Genomic DNA, 17,293 nt, shown 5'->3' with positions numbered 1-17,293 from the left:
CAGAGATGCTTAAAGGGACGCCAGAACAACATTCTCCACCCCGCAGCTTTGAGACATTTCTCTGAACAGAACGGCACATATAAAGTTACATATACGCAGTATGTATGGGGATATACACTACAGTATAACGCATATTGCCAGTAGAGACATTCTCACCCGTCCATCCAAACTAGTGCATGCTCGTGTGCGGATAATGTTATCAACTTCATTTACAGAGATAGTTCACATAACACGCCACACAGTCACAGACCATCAGCGGCAACAATTCATTCTTCAAATGTAATCTTCATAAGCTGTCTAATACCCAGAGCCAGTGAGTAAAACAGTTCACCCTATAGTTTTGGGTCACTTTCCAAAGATGCAGAAAAAGCCCTTTTCTCAGAAACCTAATCACACACGTGTGAAAAGAGGCCTGTACCTTTGTAACTATTGCCTGTAATTATTGGATTTTAATATTAAGAAAAATCCTTCTTGTTTAACATGTTGGGAGTGTGCATAAACTAAAATGATCTCCTTAACGACAGAGTAACAATAACATTTAATACCCCCCTTTTATCGAAATGTAAACTTGAGGGACATTTACACAAAAAAGGCATGTTTTCCCCACATGATCACAAAGACTGGTCTGTTTGCGTAATCGATTGGCGGTTTGCAACGCCATGAAAAGGTTAAGTAAAATCTGAAAAATAGCTGGTAATGAGGGCTATTTGTGGTTAAATATTCTTGGTAGTGAATGAGTTAAAAGTGTTAAATTAACATGAAGGATTTTACTGGGTGACTTGGCCATGGCTGATAAGCTGCAACAGTGAGCTGCAACAGTGAGGGGAAATAGAAGCTTTTTGTTAAAGTTCAATATTCTTCACATCATCGTTATGTGAAGTGACACAACATATGTCATCTGTAAAGCCAAGGCTTTAAGTTTATAAAACTCTCTGCCAACAGGTGGCACTGTTTCACTGTCACTGTTTTAGTGCTGCACATTTACTCACTCTCAGAACATGAACACGATTGAACGCAAATTCTCTTTAACGATCAGTGCCTTCTTTTTTGTTTGATTTTAAATTAAATTAAAGTTACAAAATAAAAATAAAAACGTTTCTCTCTACACACCAGTTCCCTGATAAACACAGACACCCAACTCAGACACTTGGTAGTGTCGTCATCGAAAAGTGTAGCTTAATCTCCTTCCCTTTTCCCTTATTAAGGTTCCTTTTCTAATCTCCCAATAGCTGATCTTGCAAGGCCCTGATGGCAACAGTAAACAAAGTAATGAAATCAGATGCATCAAAGAGTTCTGGAACTAGATGTTTTCCCAGAGAACATCCAGTGAAACTTGACAATCCCTAAGTCAATCCTATTGTCTGACGGGACATTGGGATCCATAGGCAGCTACAGTACATAGTGTTGAACTCTGACCACCATTCAACAACTCAAAGTAGGGATGGGACGATAATCGCTATTATCATTTATGGTGATAAAAAAACACTCATCTTATTGCAGAGATTCAAATGTATCATGAAATTATCCTCCGTCATGCTCTGGGATCAATTCACCTTTTATCTGCCGAGCTGAATATCTGGTACCATTTAAACCCTCTACAATTTATTGGTAAAACGGACCTGGAAATAACGTACTTGATACACTCTCCCTCCCACCCCACCAAATCTCTCCAAGAAATAGCAGATCTACAAGCTCACAGCGCATCGCGTTGTGAGCTTGTAGATCTGCTATTTTTTGGCAAATGTACTGCCACAGGATAATGGATGTTGGAGATATTTTGATTATCGCGATAATATCGTAAATCGCTATTTCTTTGGTCACAATAATCGTGACATAAATTCTTCATATCGTCCCATCCCTTAGGGCCCACTCATCAGGAGAAAACTGTCACTAAAAGCCTGGTTTATGCTCTGGTATCAAAATGTCATGTGACATATTATTGTCGTTGAGCGAAACGTCACTTTCTCGCCAAAGCATGAACCAGGTTTAAAGCTAGGTAAAGCACCGCTGTAACAAATCAACACAGTGTTCTCAACTGCTCCAAAACATTAAATGATTGAAACATCATTTATAGATCCAAAACCTAGGCCCTGAACTTTCTCCTCCAAATCGGAATTATTTCAAGCCGCATGTGGGTCTTTTATCGAGGTCTGTCAGTAATCAATAGCCTCCCATTTCTCACACAACTTTCTGACCAATGGAGCAAAGTGAAAGAGATGTCTCAACATACTTGCACTGGTTAAATGGAACGCTTTAGGTACCCAGGCAAAGTCCACCGTACATGTTGCCTCATGCCACACTACAGTTCGTGTTTTGGGGTAAATTGCCCCAAAAGCTTCAAGTTGTATTTAAGCCAAACCTATAACATGGGTATTCAACTTGCCCTCCTTGAAAGAAAAAGCTAATCACCTCTTATATTCCAGTGATTTCATATACAAAAGATTAGTAATATAATGCTTTTAGGGCAGTGGTTCTCAAAGTGGGCTCCAGGCAACCCAAAGTGGTCCTTGAGAGGGGTTACAGGTCTGTAACTCTGAGTGTACAAATGGAACCAAATGGACCCGTTGCATCTGTACACCCTCAGAGTTATGGGGGTCTTTGAATATTATTAATATTATTATTATTATTTTAGTTCGTTTTTGAGAACCACTGTTTTGAGGGATTGGGTTGCATTGTAGATCCTCTCTGAAACAGACCTTCATGCATCCTGTGTCAGGACTATACTGTATGTTCAGCTGCGGCTTCAGGGTTCTTGTGGGCCCCCAAAAAGATGACATGAACAAGTGTTTCCACGAGTCAGGGGTGGACTCCAGGGTGAGATCCTGCACTGTCCTGGTCAAACGCACAGAGGACGTTAATTAGAGTGGTCCATTCAGACGCCGTGGATAACGACGTGTGGCGCCGCAACCCGACTGCAAGCGGAGGAATACAAAATACAAAATTTGAAGAGGAAAACAAAAATCTGTACATAGTACGTCTTCTCCTACTTTTAATTGACTCCCTCCGTCTTCTTCTCTTCTTTTCATCCTTCTCGCCGTAGCCATGGCAACTTGCAAGTGCATCGCAGTTGACCGCTACATGGGCGGTTAGGAGGGCTCACAGAGATGGACAACCCCCTCTGTCCAATCACCTTGCTGGAGAGGCGGCGCCAAAGTCCAGCACTTTCATTTGCTGCCCTTATCGGCCCCTTTTTTCCTTGGCTTGCTCCCTTGAGCTGAGTGAAGGTGTGTGTGTGCGTGTGTGTGTTTGTAAGAGACAGGGGCAGCAAATGAGGAGAAATTAGTTTCAGTTTGTGTCATTTGTTTTGTCCTTGGTCTGCTTCTCTTGAAGCATACTGATGAGCGACTCCCATGATGTCTGACACTGAGAGAGAGACAGAGAGAGGGAGAGGGAGAGAGAGTGAGACACACACACAAAAAAATAAATATGTCTTGCTGGGTTAAGTAGACAGGAAAACAAATACTGTGACTAAAAATAAGATTATGCACTTTTGGGTCAAGGTCAAGAAGATGGTACAGACAGTACCCTTTCATAGTAGTTGACGTTCTTGTCAGCCATGTCAGTGAGGAGCTGTTTGAAGTCTTGTCTCTTGTTACTCTGCCAGCGCTCCCAGTCTGCCTTCAAGTCAGCATTGAAACACTCCACTCGGTCCTGGCATTTCTCCACCTCCACTGGCACCTGGAGGGACAGGAAAAACTACAACTACAGGGGACTATAGGGGGCATAATACAGAACTACAAATAAAAACCCAGATAGACCCCTGTAGTGTTGATGTCAATCCAGGGTGTTCTGATTAAATCTAGAGTAGAGCTTGAGTGGTTAATCAGACTCATTGATTTAGTTGATTTATCTAAAATGTATTTATTTTCTTGTTGATTCAGATATATGTTATAAATAAAAGAAGAAAACTGCTTTTAATATTAATCAAATACATTTTCAGGAAAAGAACCAGTGTTCCAATGGATCCAATGTGGTTTAATTATTTAGTCCCCAAGCTCATTACTTTTCAATTGTTAAATATGTATAAAACCCACAGACTTAACCACTGTCTTTCAGTTTCACTAGAAATTATATATATATATATATATATATATATATATATATATCTAACATATAATTTTCGGAATGTCTGTCTGTCTGAGTGTCTGTCTGAAACCGCGTTTCTCATCAGTGGCTGGAGCAATTGATCTGAAATCGCATCACCATAAGCATATGAACACACCTGACATAACTGTGAAGCCCGTTTGTCACTTTCGCAAATCGTATGCTGTATATTTGCATTTTTATGGTGTATCTATATCTATTTAGCCTACAGTACCTTTTGTGACCACACATGTTAAGGGAGGGGCGCTGTTGTTCAGGCCATGCACAATCACACACAAACCCCCACACACACACACACACACACACACACACACACGGGGGGAGTGTGTGTGTGTGTGTGTGCAGGCAGGCGGGCGGGTGTGTGTGCAGGCGGGTGGGCGGGCGGGCTGGGGGGGGGGGGGGGGGGGACAGTATCTCTGTAGCCATTAAAGGAAACGGGTTTCTTACATTGATGCTCCTACATCATGCAAGCACCAGTTAAAGTTACTTTCCATCCCTCATATACTGTGTGCACAGTGCACATCCCATAACCCACACACTGCACATCATTTTGGAGCTCATATCTTTGAACGGGTAAGGGCTAGTATATATAAAAAAGATAAATCAGATCTACAAGCTTGTGTGCGATACTCTTGTATGAAGTAGTAGGGCATTAACTTGACTGACAGCAGTGATGTTTTTGAAGTGGGAACAAAGCAGATACATTGACACAGTGATATGAGATGCTTGAATAAGTCTTACGGGCGTATTGTCCTCCTGCTTGCGGAGCACAGCCGTCTCCAGGCGCCCCTCGTATTCCGCCTGACTTTGGTCTCGTTTCCTCAAAACGTTCTGCAGCCAAAATAAAAGCTACAATTCAATGTCACGTCAATTTAGACAAGATGTTTGTTTCGTCAGAGAAATGTTCTTTTTAAACATGTAGCGAGAGGAGAGAGAGAGACAGAGAAAGAAAAAGAGAGAGAATCAAGCTGAAGTTGTGAAACCTTAGTTTGAGGTTTGGCACTATTGTAATTGAATGCGTAAAGAATAAGGCAGACTAATATTTCATGCCCCGTACGAGTTTCTGTGTACCTAACAAACTAATTTGGGTAGCAATAACAATGATGAATCGGACTATGTTCGTGGAGACACTCGTATAAGCCAATTAGTATAAAATATGCGTCTGCGAATGCTTGTCTAATGAGGCCCATTGACTATACAGACTAGAGGACATTGATTCACCTTCATTGACTCTATGTAGAGGACATATTCTCTGAGGACAGGAATCAAGTCCTGACTCATGTTCTCGCTCAGGTCCTCCAGCCCTCCACAGCACGTGGTCACACATCCGGCCACACCCTCCAGGGGGCGCTGGAGCTCGTCCTCTGACCCGGCCCAGCTGGAGTACACCGAGCCGTACTCACGGAGTTCTGCTAGGTACTCTGAAGGCGTGAGGGCAAGGGGGGTGAGAGGGAAGAGAGACAGGGCTTATTATGACATTTTACAGTAAATGTCGGTTAATTGTCACTCAAATAATTGCAATTAACGATTTAATTGTGCTTTTGTCGTTAACAATTACATTTCTGTTTGGCTTGTATGCTTTGAAGTTGCACATGGCAGATTATGACGCATAACCTAAATATACAAATAAATTACTGACATATTTGACAACTTAACACTTGAAAAGAACATTGATAGTGGAAATAGCCGATCTACAAGCTTACAACGCCTCGCGACATGTTTAGATCTACTATTTCCACAATTTTTGAAAATGTTGAAAATATATGAAAAATTTTCAACATGGAAACGATTATGACAAAATAATTGTGATTATGTCAAATAATTGCAATTAGACGATTATGTAACAGCCTAGAGACAGATATGAAGGGACAAAGTTGAGAATACAGTTTTCAAAACAGTCAAATCCTTGACAGTCAAGTCCTTGACATGAAAAAACCCATTTAGAACGGGTACACATTATTGTGTATCATTATTTTATGCTTTAACTATTGAAAAATAGCAGATCTACAAGCTCACAGCGCGGCACCGAGTGCCGCGCTGCGAGCTTGTAGGTCTGCTATTTTTGAAATATTGTGAAAATTCGAATTTTGACCCGATTCTATAAGTGTCTTTTGAATCCTTCTAAGGTTTTTTGAAAAACCTATGTTTCTGTGTCAGCAATCTGGCTAGCGATCGTCAAAGAAAAGGTCCTTTTCACTTAACTGGAGCTCAGTTAGTCTGTTCTTGAGAGACTACTATGTCAGTGGTTCTCAAACCTTTTCATGTGAAGGACCCCCAAACTGATATTTATTTGGCCACGGACACGGACCCCCCAGAAGCAAAATTTGAGTTACAAACGTTCGCTTTAAAAATACACATATTCAAAGCTTTGCACACATTTTCACAACTTTTTCAAAAATAGCAGATCTACAAGGTCGCAGTGCGGCACTCGGTGCCGCGCTGTGAGCTTGTATATCTGCTATTTTTCAATAGTTAAAGCATTAAATAATTCTAGGCCTAAATGGGTGAACCACTGTGTCAGGTACCCGTCTGCTCTTTGACGATCCTCTGAGCGATGCGGTCGATGGTTCCCAGCTTCTGGCTGAAGGTGTCCAGGTAGTCTCCCATGGCACAGAACTCTGCCGGCCGCGCCCGCAGCTTGTACCCGCCTGCCACCTGCTTCACCGACTCGCCCACCTTGGTCAGCAGGGCCAGGCCCTGCCTCTTGTTTAGGTCCTACACACACACACACACACACACACAAACACGCAGAGTGATATTATGTTAATATATACGGCAGGGGTCTTCGACAGGGGGTCCAACACACAACACCTCACAGCTATTTTTGGCAAGAGGGAAAAAATAAGTATTTGACGGTTCGAGTGGTTAAATCAAATGTCTGAAAATGCACGTTACTCCAACATGATGACAGTGTTGTCAAACAAGTCTAAGCTGTCTAAGAAATGTATAATCTACAACACAATTTCATACAATATGTAGTGGGGGGGTCCCTGCTTCATCTCTCTCTCAGCTAAGGGGTCCTTTTGCCTGAAAACGTTGAAGATCCCTGATATACGGTATGCCATGTGATGCGAGAGTGCGGTCCAGCAAACACCAACGCGGGACTCTTGAATCGCTGCCCTCCACACAGCTAAGCTGTCATGCCACAGTGCATCTACGTAGGTGGTGTGCTTCTTGCCTTCTCTAGTCCCCCCATACAGCAGTACTGAATACACAGTAACTACAAATAACTATACGGTTATAGGGGCATACATATAAACATAATATAAGTAATTAAGTATGTACAGTATGTGTACTGTATTCTCACTAAGACTAACACACTAGCCTAGTATGACATAATGCTATTATAAATGAGTACCCAGGCATTATCAGTATGTATAGAGTGGTGCTTCATGATGTTTTGCTAGATTTAGCTGTTAAATACTGTGTGTGAGAGAAAGAGAGTGTGAGTGTGTGTGTGTGTGTGTGTGTGTGTGTGTGTGGCGTGCGCATGTGCGTGTGCCGTGTACCATGTGTAACAGAAGTGCACACAGCTTTATCTACATTATTATATAACACGGCTGGCAGGCAGAAAGACAGGTGTGAACAACACAATGGGCTGTATCTTACACCCGACGCTAGACACCAGGCACAGTTATCATTCCTCATTTACAACTGCCACCGTTGTTATTTTCACACCCAGCATCCCACGTTGTATAATAATTATCAAATGTCCTCGAGTTCATCTTGGGCCTACAGCGCAAGGTGGAATTGGCCGTGGTCTGGTGCATTGCTGTCTAACATAGGATGAGAAAAGCCAAAAAGCAACTGTGCACAATAGTGTTAACTGAATAATGAAATAACTCTAAGAGAAGTTTCAAGACTCTTCGAGTTGATTTGCGCACCACACTGAAATTGATGAAGGCTTCTTTGGAAGATAAAGAAAATCAGTAATGTACAGTAATGTATACAGCACATGCATTCTAGACAGTGAGATAAACATGCAAAGACCTTTCCCTAAACATCGGCTTGCGCATGCTGAGGCGATGGATTGAATGTTTCTTGTTGTACATGTAGCAGAATGCTAATTTAGTCAGGAACACTCACGTCAAAGTAGATGTAACCAATTATTTGCAATAAATAGTTTAACTTGGTGTTAAAGGGCTCCGTATTCGCTGAATTGTGTCCAAGCGGCTTGCTTGGACAAAATTCAATATAAGCAAAACATATAGCAGTACAATAGCAATATATTGACATATTAGCTTGAATCAGCAGACATATATCACAAGTATTTGAGCCTATGCCAGACTCTGATAAAAAAGGTGGAGGCTGGGGTGGATGAGACAGCTAAGCAGCAGCGGATCCGAGCTTTTGGATCCAAGACAAGCAGAGCTATTCATGGGTTGCATTTGTAGTCCTAAACCGGCCATATTGAGGACCAACACAGGTGTTCGATTTGTCTGATTGGCATAGAACCAATGTTCTACATCAATCAAAACACCTGTGTTGGTCCTCAAAATGGCTGGTGTAGGACTACAAATGCAACCCATGAATTGTGAATGCAAGCCGTATTTAAGTCCTGAAAAATACCTAAAAGCAAAGAAATGTACTAATCCTATGGTTTTCTGGAAAACGTATGTTTCTTTATCTGTGGTGCTCAACTTTTTTAATGTCAAGGACCCATAGCATTATATGTAGTTGACCTCGGACCCCCAATTCCCCTGGTCCGCACCAGTTCCAAGTCAGCTGCCCCGGCTGCCCCCCGAGGGAGAGTACCGTAGCTGAGGAGATCCACGAGTAGGGCCCGGCACGTAGCAGATCTATAAACTCATAGCGTGGCACTCGGTACCAAGCTATGAGCTTGCCACGCTATGAGCTTGTATATCTGCAAAACTATTGCTAAAGCTTCATTTCAAGCGAATGAGGAGCTGAAGTTTTTGAGTGGAGGTTGTACTGGACCCGCGCTGTTGTCTGCCGACCCTGGTGTAGGTGAACGCAGTGCTTTTTTAAGTGGCCAGTTACCTTGGTGTAGGTGAACGCAGTGCTCTTTTAAGTGGCCAGTTACCTTGGTGTAGGTGAACGCAGTGCTCTTTTAAGTGGCCAGTTACCTTGGTGTAGGTGAATGCAGTGCTTTCTTATGTGGCCAGTTACCTTGGTGTAGGTGAACGCAGTGCTCTTTTAAGTGGCCAGTTACCTTGGTGTAGGTGAACGCAGTGCTTTTTCATTTGGCCAGTTACCTTGGCGGAGAGGAAGGCATTGAGATGAGGGTTGAAGGACAGGACAGGGTGGTCTGCTACTCGCTTCAGGAACTTGTCCAAAGCCTTCTTCCTCGTCTCCACAAACTCCTCTGAAAAACGATCTACCACGCCCTTCATCACAAACTTCTCTGGCAGTGGCTGCGGAGATAAGGTCAGGGAGAGGAGAGGGTAAAAGAATAAAGATGGAAACAGAAAGAAATTAAAAGCAGAACAAAGCAGATGAATAGTTGCTTTTCTCCATCATTAGAAAGCATGGTTCATGGTCATGTGACCTACTGGGATGAGATGGGTTGGTTGGCTGTCCTCCAGTTTCATCCTCAGCCAATCAAAATCCTGGTATCGCCGCCTGACGCAGTATTCTGGCAGGTCAAACTCTATCCGCGTTGTCTGAAAGTCCACACACAGACACACAGACACACAGACACACACACACACACACACACACACACACACACACACACACACCCCCACACACACACACACACACACACACACACACACACACACACACACACACACACACACACACACACACACACTATATATTTACATCACTTGTGGGGACATTACATAGACTTCCATTCATTTTTATGCAAGTCCTGTGGCCTTACCCTAACCTCTATCCCTATCCCTAAACCTAACCCTAAACCTAACCCTAACTGTTGTGGGGACCTACTATTTTGTCCCCACACTGTCAGAGGTCCCCTGCAGGTGACTGTGTGAACATGCGTTTAGTCCCCATAAGTATAGCTAGACAAACTCACTATTATTTCAGCTCTGAAGCGAAAGCTATTGTGGAGGTTGTCTGTCTGTCTGTCTATCTGTGTGCATCAAGTTGCGCAAGGTAACAGTTGAAAAAGACACTTTATAAGTATTACATTTCTCATTTCATTTCCTCAATTTCTTAAAAAAAGGAAGATTGCAACAAAAAAGGAAGATATTATTAAGCAAAAAGAATTACCCAGAAATATTGACTCATCTTACAATACATAAGATAGGCACGCACACACGCACACACACGGTCATATTACTATATGTGTAATAAACATTTTAGAATGGCGATTTTATGACTGAAAATTGGCCATTTTTAACCCTAACCCAAAAGCATAAATAGCCAATCTACAAGCTCAAAACGCATCACGCTGAGCCTGCGACACAATGTTATGATCTTGTAGTCTATTTTCTGTGTGCAAGAGCGCGACATGTTGTGAGCTTGAAGATTCTTTTTATGTAGAACAGTGGTTCTCAACCTGTGGGTCAGGACCCCCAGGGGGGTCCCCAAATTATTTTGGGGGGTCCCCAGATGATTAACTCAACGTGCAACATTGTTTTCTCACTCACCAGTAAACAAACCAACATAAAGTTTAAGTGTATAGAGGGTATCTGCACATTTATAAAGTGACAATTTAAGGACTTTTTAATACCTCTATTATGACAAGTTAAACATTGGCCATTTTGTCAAATATTAGAGCTAGAAATTGTGAAAATAGCCGATCTACATGCTCACAACGACTCGCGTTGCGAGACGTTGTGAGCATGTAGATCGGCTATTTTCACAATAGAACCGTGTTATACAAAATGAAATGCCTCAACTCTTAGTGCTCGTCAGGGTAGGGGGGTCAGCAGTTAAAACATGATCATTTCGGGGGTTGCGGCCTGAAAAGGTTGAGAACCGCTGATGTAGAACACAGGCACGCAATGTCTAATCCTAAACTGAATCTTTTTCTAATTGTAAGCCTACAGTAAGTAAGCTATATATTTTTCTTCTACCATAAACCACCATTTCTCTTGTGACTGTGAGCATCAGTAAAATGGTCCATTACACTTTACTTGTGGGGACATCTGGCTCTTGCAAGTATATCAGTAAGTACACAAACACCAATCTGGCTAGCCATCGTCAAAGAAAAGGTCGGTCCTTTGCACTTCTGCAGAGCATAGAAGTCTGTCCTCGAGCACACGCACGCACGCACGCACGCACGCACGCACGCACGCACGCGCACACACACACACACACACACACCTCGATGCTAAAGACTCATTGTAATTATCACTCAGTGTTTATCAGGCCCTGTGATATTTACTTAAGCCCCTGAGCAGAGCCGCAGCATTGTGCCCCTAGCAACAGTTACCATGACACCGGCAGCTAATAGCACCTGCCTCTCTCTTTTTTTTTGCCATTCTCGCCGCAAAGGAGAGAACTCAGAATCAGCATTTAAACTATCCTACTAAACCCCTTTGCTGAAATCAATACTAATTAGTTTTTCTTTTGTGGCAGCCACAAAGTTTATCTATAGCAAGGGATCCTCAATTTCTCCTCAGAGATAAATACAGTTTTATTTAGCAGCTTTTTTATACATGGTGGATAATTTGTGGGGCCATTAAAGGGGATAGACCTTGTACAGTAGTTTTGTTGTAGGAGTTAAACAAAAACAAATGACTACACCAGGCTGAGTACCTGGTTCTAAACATTTTTGATAACTTTCAAAAATGTTCAATAGCAGATGTAGCTTGTCCTGACCTAGAGTGTCCTTATGTTACCCGTGGCGTGAAAGATTGTTGTGTTGTGACGATTTCGTTTATTTCCAATGCCTCTGCGCCTCTTTGGTAAAGTGCTCTAGAATGGATTTTTTTTCTTCTCCGCGTGCTAGAAAAGACCTTCTGCGATCATGGACAGGAACACCCATGAACACAGAAAATCACATTGTAAAGGAAAAAGCCTTGACAGTTAATCTACAATAGTTATGGCAAAACTATGGCAGCATAAGTGTTAACTAAGACCTGGAACACATCTGTGTCGCGTTAGTAAAAAAAAAAAAACTTCAATTTCTTAATAGCTAAAGCATAAAATAATGCTTAAAGTGGTTCAAGTCTAACGCGACACGGATGCGTTCCAGGTCTGACAGGATGACGCTGGCCAGTGGTAGCAGACCTTGGTGGAGACCCTGTAGGTGATGTAGGTCTCCATGGTGGACACGTGTTTCTTGGGATCGTCGACGGTGACGAAGAGGTCGCGCGTCTCCGTGGAGGCGTAGGGGTCACACGGCGCTTCCGCTTCCGGGTCGCCGTCGTCGTCCAGCTGCAGCCGGTTGAACAGCGAGGAGGCCGAGGAGGGTCTGGACGTCTCCGCTGGCGTGCCGTTGGTCAGGCCCACTTCCTGTGAGGGAGGACGCAACCAGACAACAGGGATGTCACATTTGCGTGTTTCCTAAACCTACCAGGCTTGAGTTAAGACCCGCCTCGCGGAAACGCGAGAACTTCTAGGAGTGGCAGAAATCCTTGCCGGACACATGGAGGGTGGATAAAGTCAGTAAAGGCATGAAGACAATCTTAAAACTTGTACTGAGAAAAGCCTGCATTTGCACAATGCACAGCTATTAATTTGTCACTACAGTGCTCAAAATAAACTGTACAAAAAACCTGAAACTTACTTTGTACTGTGCTTAAAAAAGGGAAACTTTGTAACTTTGCAAAAGAGAAAAACGTACTGAGAAAGCTATTAATTTGTCACTACTGTGCTCAAAATAAAATCTCTTACTGATTATGAGTTACATTGATTGTTATAGTTTGGATATGGCTTTGGGCATATTATGCTGCGTGTATTATTGTAATGGATCGGTAGGTAGTAGGTACAGTATTGCTTTGCACTAAGAGCACTAACGTTCATTTATGCACTTTCATACTTTTTTATTTATTATTATTGAGAGGGGCGTTTCCGCGAGGCAGGTCTTAACTCAAGCCTGGTGGGTTTAGGAAACACGCGTCGCATTCAGAGGTTTGTCGTGGGAATGATGGGAACAAAGGGGCAATAGAATTGTTGCTGATGATGACTGTAGTTTGTCCCTTTGTCAATTGGAGCCTTGTTGTTTTGTTTCAGCATGGCATATAAACATGCACGCACGTACACACTGGCGCATATACATGTGCACACGTGCGTGCACGCGCACACGCGCACACACACACACACACACACACACACACACACACACACACACACACACACACACACACACACACACACACACACACACACACACACACACACACACACACACACACACACACACACACACACACACACACACACACACACACACACACACACACACAGGATCATCTGACACACCTAACAAAGGGGCATCACACTGCTTCAAATCATACTTTTGTAGGGCAGAGGAGCAATTACAGATGTATTATTATGACTTCAGTCAGGATATTTGCAAGACAAGCATGCTGGCTGAAAATGTTCAAGACTATTCATCACAATTAATGTGTTCACAATATCTATAAAACAATAACGAGGCCTTTGTTGTAGCTTGACAAATTTTAAACAGAAACATTGAGGAGATTTTCAATCTCATGGCCATATAATCAATCACTAATGAGAAAATGCTTCTTCCGCCCTAAACAGTCTGTGCAACGGAAGCACTGCAAATGAGAAGGAAGTAAAGCGGAAAGCCCACCCACTTCCGTTTCATCTTTGCAGTCACTCAAATGTGTCCTGTCCTCCTAATGTAAATCATATTAGTCAATATAGTTAGTTAACTATATTGAGTTAATATAGTTTTTAACTTTAAAATTGATGATTACAGTATACAAGCGATTAGAAGTATATGATGGTTTTCAAGATATTCTAAAAAAAAATTACATGATCCCGCATATTTTCGGAAATGCCAAACATTTCACAGCGTCCGTTGGCAGCATTCAGGAGGTGTGGTTACAGATTCTATCTAGCATTCAGAGATTGTGGAATAGTTGTCTGGCGGCTGGAGAGACTAGTGTCCACATAATAACCCGGTCTAATGCTGGGTACGCACTACGCACACTGATCAATTTGCAATCTCAGAGTTACAGAACCATTAAAGGGTCCATTTGGACCCCTGGACTCAACATTGAGAAAAGGCATTTTAATTGGCTTTAACTATTAGCCCTTTACTTAGTTGACCATTATTCCCATGGACTCTATACTAGCCCCAAATGTATTTGAAAAATAGACACTTCACCCAGGAAGAAAGGGGAACTGTCACAGGCACAGCATACAACTGTGCTATTATTTTACAAACGTTTTGTTGAGCACAAAATGTTCTAGGAGGTGAATTAAACATTTGTAAATGAATCTCTGTGGTGTGGGAGATCCCCTTCTCCTGGATACTTGAATGCAATGACAGAAATAAACAGCACGAGGCAGTTTAAAACAACAATAGCACCCTGGCTGTAATGCTAGTGGATAGAATCGATGTCGCTGTTGAAGCTGTTTTGAAAAGACTAACAGGAATAATGAAGTGAAACAAATGGAAATTCAGGCTGAGTGTCCGGCTATATGAAAAACACCATCTACTGAAATACTGTAGGACATGTTATGTCAGAGTTCAGTTTTACAGCAAATTGGGTGAACTGTTGAATTCTGTGACCAGCTTGAGATTGGTTAGCGGATGAACTAGCTGTAATAGGAGCCCTTTCAAAACTGAATAATGAAGAGAAATGAAAAGGAAATTCAGGCTGAATGTCAGACTAGCCATGCACCTGGTTTAATGAACACAACTTGTAAATCAGTTGAAGCTCGACCATTTAGTGTGCTGATTTTATAACATTATAACTCAAGGCCGATGCTGCATGTCATCAATAAACCTTTGCCTTAGTTTCATCACAATGCAACAACCTGAATGTAAAAAACAACAACAATAGAGCTGCCCTAAACCCTATTTTATACATCGTTGTACAACGATGTCGTGGAGAAGAGGTGAATAGTGAAAGGATTGACTATTTCAGCTATTTTGAATCATTTCGCCTACATGCCCAAAATAGTAGGTGGAAAACTGTTGCAGCCCTATTGAATTTCACTATTTATTATTATTTAATTAATTATTCTTTGATTAAATAATTTAATTTGATTAACTGTCACACCTCAACAAAACAATATTGTCAGAATGACATCCCACAGTTGGCATTTGCATTCTCCATACCCACATCCTAGAATGGTTACAGTACATCAACTCCAAACTTACTCTCTATCTAGGGCTCCAAATAATTGCGATTAAGATTATTTTGATAAAATATGCTTAAAACTCTCAAAATGACACCTTTGTTAACAACTTGCACCCCCAGTATATGTTCTGAGGGAACATTAGCCCAAACTAGCAGATCTACAAGCTAGAAAAACAAGTTGTAGATAGGCTATTTTTGACCAAGAGACTAGCTGTTGACGAAAACAGCAGTCCAACTACAGATCCAACTTGGGTCCAATGAATGACAGACAATTTCACAATACATGACAATCTCCACAATATGATTATTGTGAGCAGTTTTTAATCATGATAAATGATAATAACGATTATTGTCTCATCCTACAGACAACTATTTCAGAATGCTACATATGGGGGGAAGCGTAAACAGCGTGAGCCAACTTTTGTCTCGAGAGACTACAGCTTCAAGTCAATCAGTGTCCAAAAGAGAAGTGCCACCTTTCTCTCTTGCACTTGGTCACTCATTCACACACACACACACACACACACACACACACACACACACACACACACACACACACACACACACACACACACACACAGCTGTGCTGACTGTGTTATCTTGACACTGTGGTGATAACCCGCAGTGCTGTGTGAATGTGATGGTCAACATTCTCAACAGACTGCATTGCATCTTTACTTCTTTAGCCTCTCTTTCACCATGAATTATGGCAGATAAATTGCCAAGATAGTTACCAAAAGGAGGGGAGGGAGAGAGTGTGTGAGAGAGAGAGAGAGAGAGAGAGAGAGAGAGAGAGAGAGAGAGAGAGAGAGAAAATGAATGGTACCCATGCAGTTTGGCTAAATAAAACCATATAATCAATGTCTGGATATTAAACAGGGAGAAGGGCAATACTCAACAAAATGACATATGCCTCCAAAATGTAGTGGAGTAGAATCATAGATTTCAAAATGGTAAGTGGTTCTTGTACAGTAGTTGAAATGTAGTTTAATCAAGCAAGCAGTACTTTATTTACCCATACAAGTCTGTAACTCTGACAGTGTACAAATGGAACTAAATGGACCCGTCAGGGTCCATTAGACTACGCCGTCAGAGTTAAGGGGAGACCTTGAGAAACACAGTGTACCTGGTCCTGGTCCTCCGCGGGGCTCCCAGTGGGGGTGATGTGGCGGCTGGCGGTGGCATCTGGCCCCGGGGAGAGGGTCTGCTCGGCGGACAGCGGGTGGACGATTTCCGTGATGGGTTTCTGCCCGGAGCTCTTCGTCTGCCCTCTCGGAGGAGCACCGACGCTCATCGTGGAAACCGTCGGAAAGGTTTGGGATGTTTGGAGAATAACAATAACTATGAATAATAATATGAATAATAATAATAATGAATGTATGTATGTGTGTGTGTGTGTGTCTCTTCTCGGCTGTTGGTTGTAACGCTGTTTAGTTTCGATGGGGTGTGATTTTAACGCTCCGCGGTACGACGGTGTCGCGAGCCACCAAGAGAACAGATGTACAAGCAATAGGAGGCACTGACGCGTCGCTATCGCGGGTCGCGGTGCGGGGCGTCGTTAGATTACAGATCTGTTGTTTTGGGGGGCGAGCGTGACTCTCGCGAGAAGGCGCTCCGCGGCCGCTGATTGGTTCTCGCCAGCTGTCAGCTGACTGAAGTGTGCGATATTTGCGCAACTCCGGAAGTGGAACAAAAACAACTGTTAAAAGTGTCACGTGACACTCCATTATTTACATTTTTTTTACAGTATATGACATTTATATATTTGCAAATACATTTCTATACAGATTATGGAAAATATTATTAGATGTATTGCTGGTGGAAGCAACATTGCAACAACAAGAACAAGAACAACAACAACAACAGCCTTATCCTCCCCTGACCCTTCTTTGTTTTTTACCTACCTTTTTTTTTGCACTGTTTTTTTTTTCTTATTTTTTTTTTTTTTCTGACTATACTGCATAGTACTG

General features: G+C 42.3%; 1 protein-coding gene across 1 annotated transcript; it reads right to left on the bottom strand.

Moving 5' to 3' along the window:
* Positions 1–1,749: 1,749 nt before the first annotated feature.
* snx30 (sorting nexin family member 30) lies at positions 1,750–16,792 on the bottom strand. The gene is made up of 9 exons (XM_080742982.1): positions 16,450–16,792; positions 12,271–12,495; positions 9,618–9,728; positions 9,321–9,479; positions 6,630–6,819; positions 5,326–5,525; positions 4,846–4,935; positions 3,526–3,678; positions 1,750–3,363 (listed from the first exon to the last, which is right to left on the bottom strand). Exons 1-9 carry the CDS (start codon positions 16,615–16,617, stop codon positions 3,286–3,288), a joined length of 1,374 nt encoding a protein of 457 aa, XP_080599108.1. The 5' UTR covers positions 16,618–16,792; the 3' UTR covers positions 1,750–3,285.
* Between the last annotated feature and the right edge of the window lie 501 nt (positions 16,793–17,293).

The sequence above is a fragment of the Nannobrachium achirus genome, assembly GCF_963921795.1.
Source record: "Nannobrachium achirus genome assembly, chromosome: 15".
NCBI lineage: Eukaryota > Metazoa > Chordata > Actinopteri > Myctophiformes > Myctophidae > Nannobrachium > Nannobrachium achirus.
Note: the sequence above shows the minus strand (reverse complement) of the source record. Positions and strands in the feature narration are given on the sequence as shown.

Bases quoted from the DNA above. Each gene is read 5' to 3' on its own strand.
- snx30 (XM_080742982.1), bottom strand. From the start codon at position 16,617: ATGAGCGTCGGTGCTCCTCCGAGAGGGCAGACGAAGAGCTCCGGGCAG. The intron at 12,496-16,449 runs GTACACTGTGTT...CCTCCCTCACAG, and splicing joins CCGCGGAGGACCAGGACCAG to GAAGTGGGCCTGACCAACGG. The intron at 4,936-5,325 runs GTGAATCAATGT...TTTTGGCTGCAG, and splicing joins TCTACATAGAGTCAATGAAG to AACGTTTTGAGGAAACGAGA.